This window comes from Leucoraja erinacea, chromosome 13, assembly GCF_028641065.1.
Source record: "Leucoraja erinacea ecotype New England chromosome 13, Leri_hhj_1, whole genome shotgun sequence".
In the NCBI taxonomy this organism is placed as follows: Eukaryota; Metazoa; Chordata; class Chondrichthyes; order Rajiformes; family Rajidae; genus Leucoraja; species Leucoraja erinaceus.
The window spans coordinates 39,109,940-39,125,327 of record NC_073389.1 but is presented as its reverse complement, the minus strand read 5'-3'; the positions used below and the strand labels follow the sequence as shown (position 1 = coordinate 39,125,327).

At 41.8% G+C, this 15,388-nt stretch overlaps 2 protein-coding genes across 4 annotated transcripts; one reads left to right on the top strand and one right to left on the bottom strand.

The window, feature by feature from the left end:
- Positions 1-844: 844 nt before the first annotated feature.
- txnl4b (thioredoxin-like 4B) lies at positions 845-5,858 on the bottom strand. The gene is made up of 3 exons (XM_055644978.1): positions 5,595-5,858; positions 2,565-2,716; positions 845-1,280 (listed from the first exon to the last, which is right to left on the bottom strand). The coding sequence occupies exons 1-3, from the start codon at positions 5,724-5,726 to the stop codon at positions 1,115-1,117; spliced, it is 450 nt and encodes a 149-aa protein (XP_055500953.1). The 5' UTR covers positions 5,727-5,858; the 3' UTR covers positions 845-1,114.
- A 318-nt stretch (positions 5,859-6,176) lies between these two features.
- LOC129702897 (tRNA methyltransferase 10 homolog C-like) lies at positions 6,177-13,578 on the top strand. Of its 3 annotated transcripts, none has more exons than XM_055644974.1 (2): positions 6,177-6,332; positions 10,998-13,578. In XM_055644974.1, exon 2 carries the CDS (start codon positions 11,078-11,080, stop codon positions 12,317-12,319), a length of 1,242 nt encoding a protein of 413 aa, XP_055500949.1. In that variant the 5' UTR covers positions 6,177-6,332; positions 10,998-11,077; the 3' UTR covers positions 12,320-13,578. The 3 variants fall into 3 exon arrangements, with proteins under 3 accessions (XP_055500949.1, XP_055500950.1, XP_055500951.1); XM_055644975.1 differs by lacking the exon at positions 6,177-6,332 and adding an exon at positions 6,575-6,819; XM_055644976.1 differs by lacking the exon at positions 6,177-6,332 and adding an exon at positions 6,842-7,005.
- The last annotated feature ends 1,810 nt before the right edge of the window (positions 13,579-15,388 follow it).

Here is a 15,388-nt window from a genome sequence, read left to right as displayed (position 1 = left end):
CTGCCAAAGCACTGCTGTAATATCTTCCCTGACAAGCAATGCAACACCTCCACCTCTTGCCCCTCCAATTCTATCACACCTGAAGCAACGAAATCCTGGAATATTTAGTTTCCAATCTCAGCCCTCCTGCAACCATGTTTCACTGATCACCACAACATCATACTTCCAGGTGTCAATCCAGGCTCTAAGTTCATCCACCTTTCTTACAATGCTCCTAACATTAAAATATACACATTTAAGAAACCCACCCTCTATTATTCTCTGTTTATTCTCTTTTTCTTCTCTCTCCCCTACATTTTGTGTCAGAGTGCTACCATTCTCTGCCTCCTGCCTCACACACTGACTGCTAGCTTTCCCAATTTGAGTCCCTCCCCCCAACCATACTAGTTTAAAGTCCCCCCAGTAGCCTTTGCAAATCTCCCCGCCAGGATATTGGTCCCCCTCGAGTTCAAGTGCAACCCGTCCTTTCTGTACAGGTCGCACCCTCCCCAAAAGAGGTCCCAATGATCCAGAAACTTGAATCCATACCCACTGCACCAGTCCCTCATCCACTTATTTATCTTCCACCTCGCTCCATTCCTACTCTCACTGTCGCGTGGCACAGGCAGTAATCCTGAGATTGTTACCTTTGCAGTCCTTCTCCTTAACTCTCTACCTAACTCCCTAAATTCTTCTTTCCGGACCTCTTTTCTTTTTTTAGCCTTCCTAGCTTCCGTCAGTCATTCCGAACAGTCAGTCATCCACCTCAACCATTCATTTTTTCTTTTTCCACAGGTGTTGCCTGACATACTATTTTCAGTTTCAGATTCTCAGCATCTCATTTCACAAATCATTTCTCCAAAGGTCGTCTTTGAATCAAGCCCGAGGCAGCAGCTTTAATAATGAGCTGAAATTTGCAGTTCCAGGATTGTGAAATTCTAAACAATGGTGGACCAGGAGTTCTGCAAAATAGTTCCTGCAAATCTCTTCGAAGGAATTTTGTGTTGATTAATTGTATGAACTAGATAAGTACTTAACCAACATTTCAAAGCTCCTCAATATCTGGGGAACATTTGATTCAAAACAACGAGAAATTGAAAGTTTTTGCTGTGATATAAGCCAACAGCCGATGTATTCAGATGCCATGATAAAGGAGCTCATACTTTGGGATGTTCCTCGGATCAATAGGACTGTGTACTATTAGTTTTCCACGCATCGCTCCACGGAATATTACTTCAATTAAATCTATGAAGTCTTGCTTTGTTTTGAAACACCCAACAAACTTTGTATGGTCTGGAGACCTAAAAAAAAGTAAATACTTGATTTCACTATTGCATTCACAATTTCTTCCAAGAAGTCCAATAGAACTTGAGAATTTGCATTTATTATTGTAAATTGAATCAGAAAAAAAGATCCAAAGCACTTCAGTGATGAATAAGCAGACAGCGAAGGAGCTAAAGGAGAGAATGATTAGGCTGAGTGCATTAAAGAGTCAGTAAATGTGGGATTTATATATAAAATGGTTGGGGATATGGTGGTTGTTCGTGGTCGAATAGGGGAATTTTGGATGAGAAGTTGAAAGAGGCATGGGATAGAGGAATTAAATATAAGGAACTGCAAATGCTGTAATCTTGAGGAAAACACAAAGTGCTGGAGGGGCTCAGTGGGTCAAGCAGCATCTGTGAATGGAATGAACAAATAATGTTTTGGGTTGAGACCCATCTTCGCACCTATTTTCTATGTTTCTGTGTTTCACACGGTTAGTAATAGGGAAGCGAAAACGGGAAGGGAGGTGGGTGCAGGACATAGCCTGATAAGAGGTAGATAAGAGGTATGGTGGTTTGATTTCTCCCATTTTCCCCTCTCCTGTCATCTATTTCTGACCCTCTGACTTTACATTTTATTCCTCCCCTTCTCTCCTTATCTGACATCCTTTTATCACCTTTTCACTTCCAGGCTTTGTCACCTGTCCTAACCCATCTGTCAATCATGTAGGAGGATACAGGTAAGAGGGGTTAGCTTGGTAGATGGGTACTTCTTCTTGCGTATGGCGTGCACAGCCTAAAGTTGTAGGACAACTTGTTCTATTTGATCTTATTTGATTGTGCAAGCCATGTTGATTGCATTTGTTGAAACGGGGCGGACCACGTGAAGGTTGCAATCTTCCGCCCCGCAGATGGATAGAGCAAGTGACAAAGGTTAGTGATAGAAGGGGATACAGTGGTGTCAGATAAGGAGAGAAAAGCCAGAATGAGGGATGTAGGTGGAAGGGTATGACAGTGGGAGCAATGAATGAGTAATGAGGAGAGAAATATTTGTGTGCTGATTTATGACATAATTGAATGGCAAAATGTGAGCTTCATTACAATCATGGATTTTGAATAGCTGGATATTAAAAAGTAGAGAATTTAAGCAATTGTTTTCAGTTACAAAAAAATGCTGTAGTTAACAAGATTGTTATTCTAAACAAAGCAGGAATATCTAAAATAATCTATTTGTCCTATTCAATATTATAACTTGGTTTGCTGAAATCTTACTTATTGCTCCTACACCTGCATTTTTTAATTGTATCAAAAATATCTTACCCATAATCCACTTTCATATGCTGGCCATTGAAGAAGAACACTGTAGAAGGAATGTAACTGATGTCAAAGTAGCGAGTATATATAGGTACACTGTCAACATCCACCAGGTAAATGGCTGCCATTTTACTCAGATCGTGAGCAGTCTTTGAAAGCTGGTGAAACAACGAGAAAATAAATTTGATATTACGAATTTATAAGAAATAATATATTCACCACAGAAGGGTAAACCTAGCATGATCTATTAGAAAAACATTGGCATTTTGTAAAAAAAATTGATATTTAATCATTTTGGTAGAATGGTCTGAAAAATAAAACAAATGCAGGCTAATATCCTAATTGCAGACAACTTTTTACAATTTATCCTTTCCAATTTAGATTTAATAAACCCAACTAAGCTGCCTGCTCCAATGAGCTAAGGCCTTCTGACTTTTTAAAGAGTGCAAAAAAGTTGATAAATCTTGAGTTGTACTTAAATAATATATTGCATGTTGTGGACGTCAAGTATTGCAAAAAGTGCATGTTAAGCACAATGTAGTTTCAGACATTGTAAAACCTTTATCACTTCACAGAACATGAAAGAGAACTGGCCTAAGAATAGAAAATGCATTTAAAAAACATCTTCTCTGACCCTGAAGGAGTAAGGAATTTGTTAATGTATGAAAGGTATTGTGGGTAACAATGATACAAACTGATTAAAAAAAAAAGGGATATTTTTAAACCACTCATTTTCTTCCACCCAGAAAAGTAGTGACTGTTTGCTAATGTAAAGCTCCATCAACACCCTTGCCCCAAGTAGCATTCATTTGCAAGTGTTTACGCAAACCTAAACACACAAGAGCAAGTTCAAATAATGGCAGTTTGCTTGGTAAATTATACCCCTGCATTTGTATTATTATTAACATCTAATGTTACTATATTGTAAACAAAGTAAAATATTCCAGCGGTTTACCAAGATTAATACTAAATAAAAAATGATCGAATGATTGAAATCTGGATATGGACTGGAGAATTACAAGGATCCCAGAGGTAGTGGTGGAGCAAAAACATATTTCTTGCCAGTTTTTGCCCCACTCCAATCTCTCTTTATCAGTTTTCTTCTCTCTACTCCATCAGTCTTAAGTCAGGTCTCAACCCAAAATGTCTGTTCTTTCTTCTTCTTGCGTAGGGCGTGCACAGCCTAAAGTCAAGAGTCAAGAGAGTTTTACTGTCATGTGTCCCAGATAGAACAATGAAATTCTTACTCGCTGCAGCACAACAGAAAATGTAAACATAATACAGAATGGGAGATAAAAGTCCAATGTGTTTATAAACCATAGACCATATACACAATAAATAACAGATAAAGTGCAATAGTAATAATAGACTGTTATTGTTCGAAACTTATTTGATGTTGTGTTTAATAGTCTGATGGCTGTGAGGAAGAAGCTGTTTCTGAACCTGGATGTTACAGATTTTAGGCTCCTGTACCTTCTTCCGGATGGCAACGGAGAGATGAGTGTGTGACCAGGATGGGTCTTTGATGATGTTTGCAGCCTTTTTCAGGCAGCGACTGCGATAGATCCCTTCAATGGTGGGGAGGTCAGAGCCGGTGATGGACTGGGCAGTGGTCACAACTTTCTGCATTCTTTTCCGCTCCTGGACGTTCAAGTTGCCATACCAGGCCACAATGCAGCCAGTCAGTATGCTCTCTACTGTGCACCTGTAGAAGTTTGGGAGAGTCCTCCTTGACATACCGACTCTCCGTAATCTTCTCAGGAAGTAGAGGCATTAATGTGCCTTCTTTATAATTGCATCAATATGCTGGGACCAGGAAAGATCTTCGGAAATATGAATGCCTAGTAATTTGAAGTTTTTGACCCTTTCCACCATTGTCCCGTTGATATAAACTGGATTGTGGGTCCCTATCCTACCCCTTCCAAAGTCCACAATCAGTTCCTTGGTTTTGCTGGTGTTGAGAGCCATGTTATTACTGGCATCATTTGGTCAATCGATCGATCTCACTTCTATGCTGACTCATCATCATCTGTGATTCGTGGTGTTTTTGGCGAACTTGATGATGGAGTTCGCACTATGTCCGGCTACACAGTCATGAGTGTAGAGTGAGTACAGCAGGGGGCTGAGCACGCAGCCTTGAGGTCCTCCCGTGCTGATTGTTATCGAGGATGACATATTTCCACCAATACGGACAGACTGTGGTCAGTGGATGTAGAAGTCGAGGATCCAATTGCAAAGGGATGCGCAGAGACCCAGATCCGTGAGCTTGGTAACCAGCTTGGAGGGGATGATGGTATTAAATGCCAAGCTGTAGTCTATGAACAACAGCCTGACAAACTGGTTTTTGTTGTTCAAGTGGTCCAGAGCGGAGTAGAGAGCCAGTGAGATCGCCATTAAGATAACTTGTTCTGTTTGATCGTCTGTGCACGCCAGGTTGATTGCATCGTCGAAACAGGGTTGACCACGTGAAGGTTGTAATCTCCCACCCCATCTGTCATTTCCCTCCAAAGATGGTGCTTGGGCTGTTGAGTTCTTCCAGCATCTTGTTTCTTCTCTCCCCCCTCCCCAGCACAACTCATGATTCCAGCATCTGTACTGTTTTACATATCCAGGATCAGAGGGCTGGACACTGAGAAAGGTGATAGAAATAGTGAAGGGTAACACCGCCAAGGAGTTTGAAAACAACAACTATAAGTTTAAAACTTAGGCGTTGCCATTTTCAGGAACCAATGTAGATTGATAAACCGGCCTAACTGCCTGAAAGTTTGCAACGGATGAACGTGCTACATTTTACCAATAACCTTCGAATATTCACACACAACAATTCACTTTTGAAATATATTCACTGTTATAGACAAACATCTGCATACAGCAGGGCACGATACTAAAATGCCGGGTAATTATTTTCCGGTGGTCTGGCTTTTAGAGTACCTCTTTCTTTAAAAGACCGTATATTCAATACTTTCACGTGCTATTATTGAAGTGGTAATGCAAACAATAGAACAATTAAAAACATTATGTTTTTAATTTACTGACAATTTCATCGAGTTGCAGACAGACCGGGTCCTGATCGCGGCCAAATCGCAGCACTAACACCCTCTCCGCCACAGTCTTTATAATGTGATCAATATCTTTCTTAGTTTGTAACTTTGGCAAGAAGAAGCTCATTGTCTCAGTTTTAAGAGATGACGCTAAGTAAAACGAGGAGTTAAAACAAAGTTATTCCAATAAATTGGGCGGAGAAAACGCAAGGTTGAACCGGATTAAGTACTTCCGCTCCCGTGACAGCTTGAAAATAATTCCCCAGAAACACATTGCAAGGCAACTCGGACAAAATAAATGGTTCACTCAAATGATTCCATAAAAATTACCCAGTTAGCACACATACTGTCAATTCATATAAATGTAAGAAAAATATGCGGCATGCACATATTAAATAAACACTCACGGATTGATATTGAAATAATGACAGCACATTGGGAATCTTAGTAAAAAAAACTATCCGGCACGTGGAGTGCAAGTTTACCATAACTGTGTAACTGGTTATTTTAGGAAATTGTGCTTTTGGAATTTAAAGAAGAAAAGAAGATGCAAGATAATATGCGTTATGTGTTGATTTTGATTGTGGAGAGGACGTGCGGAAAGAAGGGAAGCTGAAGCGGACGGACAGCCTACTCTCAGCTCCACGTGAGGACGGATGGAGTGAGACTCGGGAGAGGATCTGGGCTCCATATCAGTCGCATCTCAGCAGGGCTTCATTTAATCTTCTAACAGGTTCGGATTATTTTGTCTTTGTAAAAACTATCTCCATATGTTCTTGTATTTATGTAATTAAAATGCATATGCTAATATAACTAGGCAAACCAAGGTACATAAATGTTCATTTGGTGAGTCTACACTATCTTCTATAGGCTTTTCTTTTTGACGTGATATCACCTTTTGTAGTCCACTCCCTACTGAATCCCCAGCTGGACAGGTTGGTCTGTCTGAGCAGCAGCTGGGTGCTGCTGTTGCATTTGGTGTTTTACGCTGGAAAGCAAAGATCTTTGCTCTAAGATCTTTGCTGGAAAGGAGGAGGAAGCGGAAATAAATCAGTCAGCTTTCTTGAAGCTGACATCAATACAGCAACTTCCGATACTTGCATTTGCCATCGTTGGTTACATTCAAAGCCGAAAACGTTAGATTGTGTGGAAACAAAACACACACTGAAGGCCAAGGAAAGAAGGCAAGGGCAAGTCGTCGGCCATTACTGAACATCCAAGTATGTAAATGCTGGAATATTGCGCAGAACACAGTATGTTGGAGTAACTCGTAGAAACAAGCAACTGCAGATGCTCGTTTACAAAAAAGAGACACGAACTGCTGGAGTAACACATCGTCCAGGATGCATCAGAGACGCCCCCTGATCCATTGAGTTGCTCCAGCACTTTGTGTTTTATCCGAACGTGTGAGTAGAATCAGCGGCGGTAATATGCTTCCGGAAAAATAATACCCTGCCAACATTTGCATTAGACCAAAATCAACAACATTATTTGGTCTCCCAAAGGGAAGATTGGAAGGGAGTAATACGTGTATTTGGTAGAAATAATTCTTGTGCAGTTTGATTATAATTTGTAGTCTGAAGAAGGGTTTCGGCCTGAAACGTTGCCTATTTCCTTCGCTCCATAGATGCTGCCTCACCCACTGAGTTTCTCCAGCATTTTTGTCTACCTTCGATTTTCCAGCATCTGCAGTTCCTTTTTAAATAAATAGATTAAATAACAAACTATGTTGTCTGAAAAACAGAGAAAGGAAAATAAGCAACATTTAATGCTCCTGATCATTAATGATTTCTGTTTGTGACTGGATGGTTAAAGCCTAGAAGTTTTCAATTAATAATGCTGATAACATGGCCCACTTGTAACTAATAAAAGATCTCAAAGAACATTAGTACTAAATGAAACCAAACTTCAGTAATAAATTAACAGTTTCAGAACATAAGGAACAAGAAGCAAAATTAGCAAGAAATAATGATTGACATTATTTTTAAGTGTTTGTTTTTTTAGAAACAAAACAAAAGCATTGATGTTGGAATAAAAATACATTGGATATTAGAAATTGGAAAGGAAACAGGAAATAGAACGGGAATAGATCAAACCACAGCTTGGAAATAGAAAAGTAATTAAATCTTCAGGTTAATGTCCTAACATTTCAGGAATAGTTGGAAGCAAAGGTAGATACAAAATGCTGGAGTAACTCAGTGGGACAGGCAGTTTAAAACTGAGGAATTTGGTTTGTAAATTGGTAAATTAGGCAATTTATCAGTCAATATAAGCAAGACGGCTCTTAGGGAGCGGCCTTGTGAGTAAAGTGTGAGTGTTTGGTTCGAGAGTCTTCGGAGAGAAGGCTACGCATAAAGCTCGAGAGGACGGAACGCGGTGAACACATGATGGGGCAGATGAGACAGTGTGAGGCTTGCAGAATGTGGGAACCCAGGAACACAGATGGAGCCTCTGGCTACAACTGTGGCAAGTGCATCCAGCTTCAGCTCCTGAAGAACCGTGTTGGGGCACTGGAGAAGCAGCTGGATGACCTCAGGGCCATCCGGGAAAACAAGAGTTTCCTGGACAGGACCTTCAGTGAGGTAGTCACGCGGAGGATACGGGAAGAACCAAGCTGTGTGACGGAGAGAAAGGGTGGAAATTGTGGAGTGTAGAAGACCCAGGTGGTTGTGCCTAATGAAAACTGGTCGCCTCTTGGGAACTGTCCGGGGAGATGATATTTCCAGTCCGAGCGGCGGACACGTCGGTGGCTCCAATCCTAGAGATGGGACTCGACCGGCGAGATCGACATCGGGCAGAGCCTTAGTGGTGGGTGATTGCATTGTCCGAGGAGCGGACAGGAGATTCTGTGGCGGCAGACGAGATGCAAGGATGGTCTGGCACCAGGGTTCAGGATGTCCGAGCTGAATTCAGAAAATCCTCGAGGGAGAAGGTGAAGGCATTAGTTGTGCACGTAGGCACAAACGACATCGGGAAGAAGAGAAATGAGGTTCTCCAACATGAGTTAAGAGAGTTGGAAAGAAGACTGAAATGCCGGACTTCTAAGGTGGTTATCTCTGGATTGCTACCAGTACTTTGTGCTAGTGAAGACAGGAACAGGGAGATAGGAAATCTGAATGTGTGGCTGAGGGGCTGGAGCAGGGAGCAAGGATTTAGATTTATAGACCACTGGGATTTCTTCTGGGGTAGGGGTGACCTGTACAAAAGGGATGGGTTACACCTTAACTGGAGAGGGACCGACATTCTGGCAGGCAAGTTTGCTAGGCCTACACGTGTGGGTTTAAACTAAATAGTGGGGGGGATGGATTGACAAAATGGGAGTATAGTGGAGTTGAAGGGGAAGTGGCTACAGGAAAAATTACAAAAGATTCTCGAATTAATGAGAAGGAAAGCTCGAGTAGGGACAACAGAGTAAGGTCAGGGCCAATTGGAGCACTGCGAGGGGGGAAGTGAATACGGAGGTCAAAGTGCTGTATATGAATGCGCGAAGTATAAGGAATAAAGTGGACGAGCTTGAGGCCCAGTTAGAAACTGGCAAGTATGATGTTGTGGGAATTACTGAGACATGGCTGTAAGAGGGCCAGGGCTGGGAACTGAATATTTGAGGGTATACCTCCTATCGAAAAGACAGACAGGTGGGCAGAGGGGGTGGGGTTGCTCTGTTGGTGAGGAATGAAATTCAGTCCCTTGCAAGGGGTGACATTGAAACAGAAGATGTGGAGTCAGTATGGATAGAACTAAGGAATTGTAAGGGTAAAAATACCCTAATGGGACTAATCTATAGGCCCCCAAACAGTAGACTGGACACAAGTTGAATCGGGAGGTAAAATTGGCATGTAGCAAAAGTAATGCTGTGGTTGTTATGGGTGATTTCAACATGCAGGTAGATTGGGAAAATCAGGTTGGTACTAGACCCCAAGAAAGGGACTTTGTAGAGTGCCTTTGTGATGGATTCTTAGAACAGCTTGTATTGGAGCCTACCAGGGAGAAGGCAATTCTTGATTTAGTGTTATGTAATGAACTGGATTTGATAAAGGACCTCGAGGTTAATGAGCCATTAGGGGGTAGTGACCATAACATGGTCAGGTTTAATCTACAATTGGAGAGGGAGAAGGCTAGATCGGAGGTGTCAGTGTTACAGTTGAATAATGGGGACTATTGGGCCATGAGGGAGGAACTGGCCAAAGTTGACTGGAAAGATACACTAGCAAGGAATAACAGTGGAACAAAAATGGCAGGTATTTCTAGGAATAATACAGAAGGTGCAGGATCAGTTCATTCCTAGGAGGAAGAAAGATTCCAAGGGGAGTAAGGGGCGACCATGGCTGACAAGGGACGTCAGGGACAGTGAAAAAATTAAAGCGAAGAAGTACAACGTAGCAAAGATGAGCGGGGAGCAAGAGGATTGGGTAATATTTAAAGAACAACAGAAGATAACTAAAAAGACAGTACGGGGAGAAAAGATGAGGTACGAAGGTAAGCTATCCAAGAATATATATTTTTATTAGAAGCATATACACATTGTGGCGGCGCCTAACGGCAGCGGCTCGACTACAGTCGTTCGTCTTTTTTTTATTTTTGTCTTGTTAAATGTATGTTTTGAGCTTAGTTTTTATTATTTTTTAGCTGTGTATATGTGGGAGGTGGAGTGGAGGGGGGGATGTGGGGGAAACCATTTAATCTCTTCTCTGTACGGGGACCCGACATTTTCCATGTCGGGTCTCCGGTGTCGGTGGGCCTAACATCGAGGAGCCGGCGGCGGCCTCCGTCCGGGACTAACCTGAGGGCTCCAGTCGCGGAGCCTGCGGACCTGACATCATGGAGCTGGCCGACTTCGGAGCGGGAAGAGCTGTGGTGGCGCTCGGCTGCGACCCGACTTTGGAGCTTCGGAAGCTCCAGCTGCAGGCCTGGTGGACAGGAACATCAGGAGCTCGCAGGTCCCCTGGTGGGAGACGGCTTTTCGGAGCTCCCGCAACGGCAGCTTCTCCCGCTGGAATAGCGGGGTTGAAAGGACACGGAGCGTGGCCTAACATCGCCCAGTGCGGGTTAGTGGCCACGGGGACTTACCATCGTCACCGGGGGCTCTAACATCGGAGCCCCAGTTCGCCTAGACGCTGCAGTTGGATTGCTGGACCGCTGGTTGGCCTGCTTGATCCGCGGGGTTTAAAGGACACGGAGCCGGGGCCTGACCTGAAATATCACCTATTCCTTTTCTCCAGAGTTGTTGCCTGACCCGCAGAGTTACTCCAGCATTTTGAGTCATGCACTATTTTATAAATCTATGATTTAAGGAAATGGAGAGCACGGTGGTTTCAGATGTAACAGATTCAGCAAGAGGTTGTTATGATTTAATTTTGAAACATCTTTAGTAATTCTCAATTCTTTTATCTCATTACAGGATTAAATATTATCTTTTGATTTCTTTGAACATTATCAATTACTGGATTTCAGGAATCTGCTATTGCAGTTTTCAGTAATATGTGGCTGCATGTTACTCATCTCTTCCAAAACATTGGGAGGAATTGCACTCTACAAATAAATAATTGGGTGAAAACTAAAATGGGTTTTGCCAGGTACCACTTTATGTTCCACAGCAGAAGCCTGGTTCTGACGCCATGTGCAAGAATTGAAGAAAAAAATGTTAGCCCTGATAAAATAGATTTAGATATTTGGAAGACGATCATGAAAGAAAATGCAACTGAAACTCCTGACCCACTCTCCTCTGAAGACTCTGGAGACTCATTCCTTGCTGCCACAAGAGAGCTAGTTCAAATGTGGCAACTAGCTGGAAAGACAGTACCAGAGAACATAACTGACGAACAGCTAAGAACAGTTCAAGAACTGGCTACTAAATCTGCAAAGAAAAAGTTTCTTAAATACTTGGCAATCAAAGAGGGTAAAAAGAAAGCCAGAAAAGAAAAACAAAAATTAAAGCAAGAAACAGCAAATATTTTGCAGAAAGAAGTTAAAAATGAGGAAAGAGTCGAGTTAAAGAACACTTTTCTTTTACAAATCTGGCAAAGGACTTTTGATGTAATGTACAGTTGGCGGACAGCTCAGTCGATGGTGTTTGGCCAGTCACTGGTATTTGATATGAGTTATGAAAACTACATGAACCGTCGAGAAATGGAAAATACTGTCTCGCAATTATTGGAATGTGAAGGGTGCAACAGGAGATCCTTGGACCCATTTCACTTGCATTTCTGTAACCTTGACTTACATGGAGGCTATTATAAGGAGCTTTTGAAACGTTACGGAGATGCTTGGGATAACCTCTTAATAACAGCAACGGATAAGTCGTATATTGACATTTTTCCCAAAGACAAGCTTGTGTATTTAACTGCAGATTCACCTTTTGTATTGAACACATTTCAGCATGATAAAGTCTACATCATTGGATCCCTCGTTGATAAGTCTCTTCAGACAGGACTGTCTCATGCAAATGCAAAGCGTTTGAAGTTGGCAACTGCACGTCTTCCTTTGGATGAGTATTTGAAGTGGAACTGTGGTGCAAAGAATCTTACACTGAACCAAATGATCAACATTTTGTTGACTGTGAAAGAAACAGGGAGCTGGCAAGAGGCCCTCAAATATGTTCCAACAAGGAAACATGACGGATTATTATCAGTTCCACCAGAACAGAGATACTGGAGCAGAATGAGAAAACAGAGGAATAACTTTGAAGCAGAAAAGAGAGCCAGGTGGCAAAAGTCCACTTAAAAATTCAAATTAAAGTGCAGAAATCGTTTCAAGTAGTCATAAAATAAAACAATGGTGGATAGATGCAGATGAAAGATTCAGAAAATATTTTAAGTACTGATTCAGTAACAATAAATATTTGTTGTTACTTTGATTTTTATGTTGAATTGCTATATTAAATGATATAAATATAACAATTAGCACATTAGCCCCTTCAGTGTTCTGATTATAAATCTTAATTGTAATGGAAAACAAAACAATTCATATTACACACCCCTCTTCTTGATGGATCAATGAGTTAATTAGTAAATAATTGAAAATTTCAGTTTTATCTTTTGATCAGTGAGCATTAACTGATGGTGCGACAGAGGTTCACCTGCACCTCCTCCAACCTCATCTATTGCATCCGCTGCTCTAATTGTCAACTGCTCTGCATCGGTGAGACCAAGCGCAGGCTTGACGATTGCTTCACCCAACATCTCCGCACAGTTCGCATTAACGAACCCGATCTCCCGGTAGCTCAGCACTTCAACTCCCCCGCCCATTCCGTATCTGACCTTTCTGTGCTGGAGCTCCTCCATGGCCAGAGTGAGTCCCACCGGAAATTGGAGGAGCAGCACCTCATATTTCACTTGGGTAATTTACCCCCCAGAAGTATGAACATTGCCTTCTCCAATTTCAGGTAGTCCTTGATTTCTCCCTCCTTCCCCTCCCCTTCCCAGCTCTCCCACAGCCCACTGTATCCGCCTCTTCCTTTTTCTTCCCCCCCCCACATCAGTCTGAACAAGGGTCTCGAACCGAACTGTCACCTATTTCGCTTCAAAGATGCTGCCTCACCCGCTGAGTTTCTTCAGCATTTTTGTCTACCTTTGATTTTTCCAGCATCTGCAGTTCTTTCTTCAACAATCAATCAGTATCATGTTTTTTACCTTGCAACTCTTGCTGTTAATGAAGATAGGATCAGGCTAGCTACAATTGCCAATTATTCCAGTTGGCATCCCAGTAAGGGTAGTATTTGTTTGGTGTGGGAATAATTTGAAACGTGACCATAGTGTCAAATGTTTCAGAGGAGAAAAAACGATTCCAGAAAAGTTATTGGTGGATAAAATAACACGGCTTTTTTAAATTGCAGTGAGTAAATATTCTCCAAAATAGTTAAGGAAGGAGCAGGGAAGAAACGTCCTTAACGTCCTTCTAAATGAAGAACACTAACATAAGGCTTTTCATTGTTGATTGCTGCTCAATGATCACTATTAAAATTGCTTCAGTGTGATCATCAGACAATATTGTGATTTGGCTTTTACATAATGGTAAATACAATTGCTGATATTCACTAAGTATTTCAGGAGAATGAATACATTCAAATGAGCTATCAGAGGATCATTGGTATCTGTGTACAATGTTATCAGTGTAAGTTGCATTGTTTAAAAAATGAATAACTAAAGAAAACTGAAGATAAACAAAAAATAAAATAAAAGGGACACACTAACGTCTGAAGAAGGGTTTCGGCCCGAAACGTTGCCTATTTCCTTCGCTCCATAGATGCTGCTGCACCCCCCTGAGTTTCTCCAGCATTTTTGTGTATCTTCCAGCATCTGCAGTTCCTTCTTACACTAACATATTGTAATTAGGCTCAAGTGTCTCGCTCATGAGATTCAAGCTAATAGTTACTGAACATGCAATAGTCTAATCTAATAAATTATTTTCGAAGGAGATTTTGCTGTTGAACGCATAAATAAAGTGCACAACATATGTCCATGCAAACAAAAAAAATCCAATTTGTGCAATGTTTTGCAACATCTGCTTCAAAAGTTGTAAAACATTGGACAATAGACAAAAAAAATACAGTTCCAAAATAACATCAGATTAGGCACCATCTCAAGAGAATATAGATTGGTAATGTTTTGAGTTGGGACGCTTCTTCAGACTAATAGTAGGAGGGGAAGAAAGCTGGAAAAGAGGAGGAGCAGGACAAAGCATAGCAGGTAATAGGTTGATGTTGGTTGGCAGGTGGTTGGATGAAGGCCAGAGATGAAAAGGCAGAAGATGTGAGACAAACGGATTGAAGTGTTGGGAATTGAAGTTAAAGGAAAGAATGTAGGTAGGAGAGGGGGAGGGTAGAATTAGTGCGAGTCTAGGTGGGGCACAGGGTAGGTGGGGAAGGGTTTGTAGGCTACCCAAGTGGAACATGAGGCGCTGTTTCTCAGTTTGCATGTGGTCTCACTTTGGCAATGGAGAAAGCAGAGGACAAAAGGGTCAATATTGTAAAGGGAAGATAAGTCAAAATGGTTGGCAACCAGGAGATCGAGTAGGCTTTGGCAGACTGAGACAAGGTTGTATAAGATATGCAAACTATAATTTCTTACAGACATTTTGCTTTAGAATCAGAAATAAAAAGTTTAATTAATGGGAGTATATCCTCGTGAACATGGAACATAGCCTTTAGGGAGACCATACTGTGGCATGTATAGACACTTGTTGACTGGAGTTGTTGATGAAAGAAAATGATGCAAAGGATAAGTGCATCATACCACAATGTGCATTAGCAAGTGGCTTAGAAGCAGAACCTACGACTGATCTGGCTGTCGAAGGAAAAGCTGTCAAATGGGGTATGTGGCCGGTTGTGAGTGATCCAACATGATGAATGCCCAGTACTCGCCAATCTATCTGTTGATGATGTAATTTTGACAAGTTTTACAACCCTCTACCTTGAATAAAGACTGAGCATTCACTTAATCCAATCTCCTCATGACCATGTATACCTCAGTAAAGTCACCTCAGCCTCGTATACGCCAAAGAAAAATTCCCAGCTTGTCCTACCTCTCCCTATAACTTGGGCCTGCCAGCCCAGGTAACATCCTGACAAATCTCTTATGCACCATTTCCAACAATGACATTGTTCGTAGACGGGTGTCAAGAACTGCACACGGTACTCCCAAGTATATCCTCACCAACGTCTTGTGAAGGTGCATCATGATGTTCTGGCTTATGTACTCGCAATGAAAGCAACAACGTCATTATCTATCCTCCCCGCACTGTCCACCTGACACGCCACTTGATCTCACACGCATGATCTCCCACGCACAAAGT

Excerpts from the sequence above, each read along its gene's own strand:
- LOC129702897 (XM_055644974.1), top strand. The coding sequence starts at position 11,078 with ATGTGGCTGCATGTTACTCATCTCTTCCAAAACATTGGGAGGAATTGC.
- txnl4b (XM_055644978.1), bottom strand. The coding sequence starts at position 5,726 with ATGAGCTTCTTCTTGCCAAAGTTACAAACTAAGAAAGATATTGATCAC. Across the intron at positions 2,717-5,594 it reads GTCTGCAACTCGATGAAATT|CTTTCAAAGACTGCTCACGA; the intron begins GTCAGTAAATTA and ends TTGTTTCACCAG. Across the intron at positions 1,281-2,564 it reads CATATGAAAGTGGATTATGG|GTCTCCAGACCATACAAAGT; the intron begins GTAAGATATTTT and ends ACTTTTTTTTAG.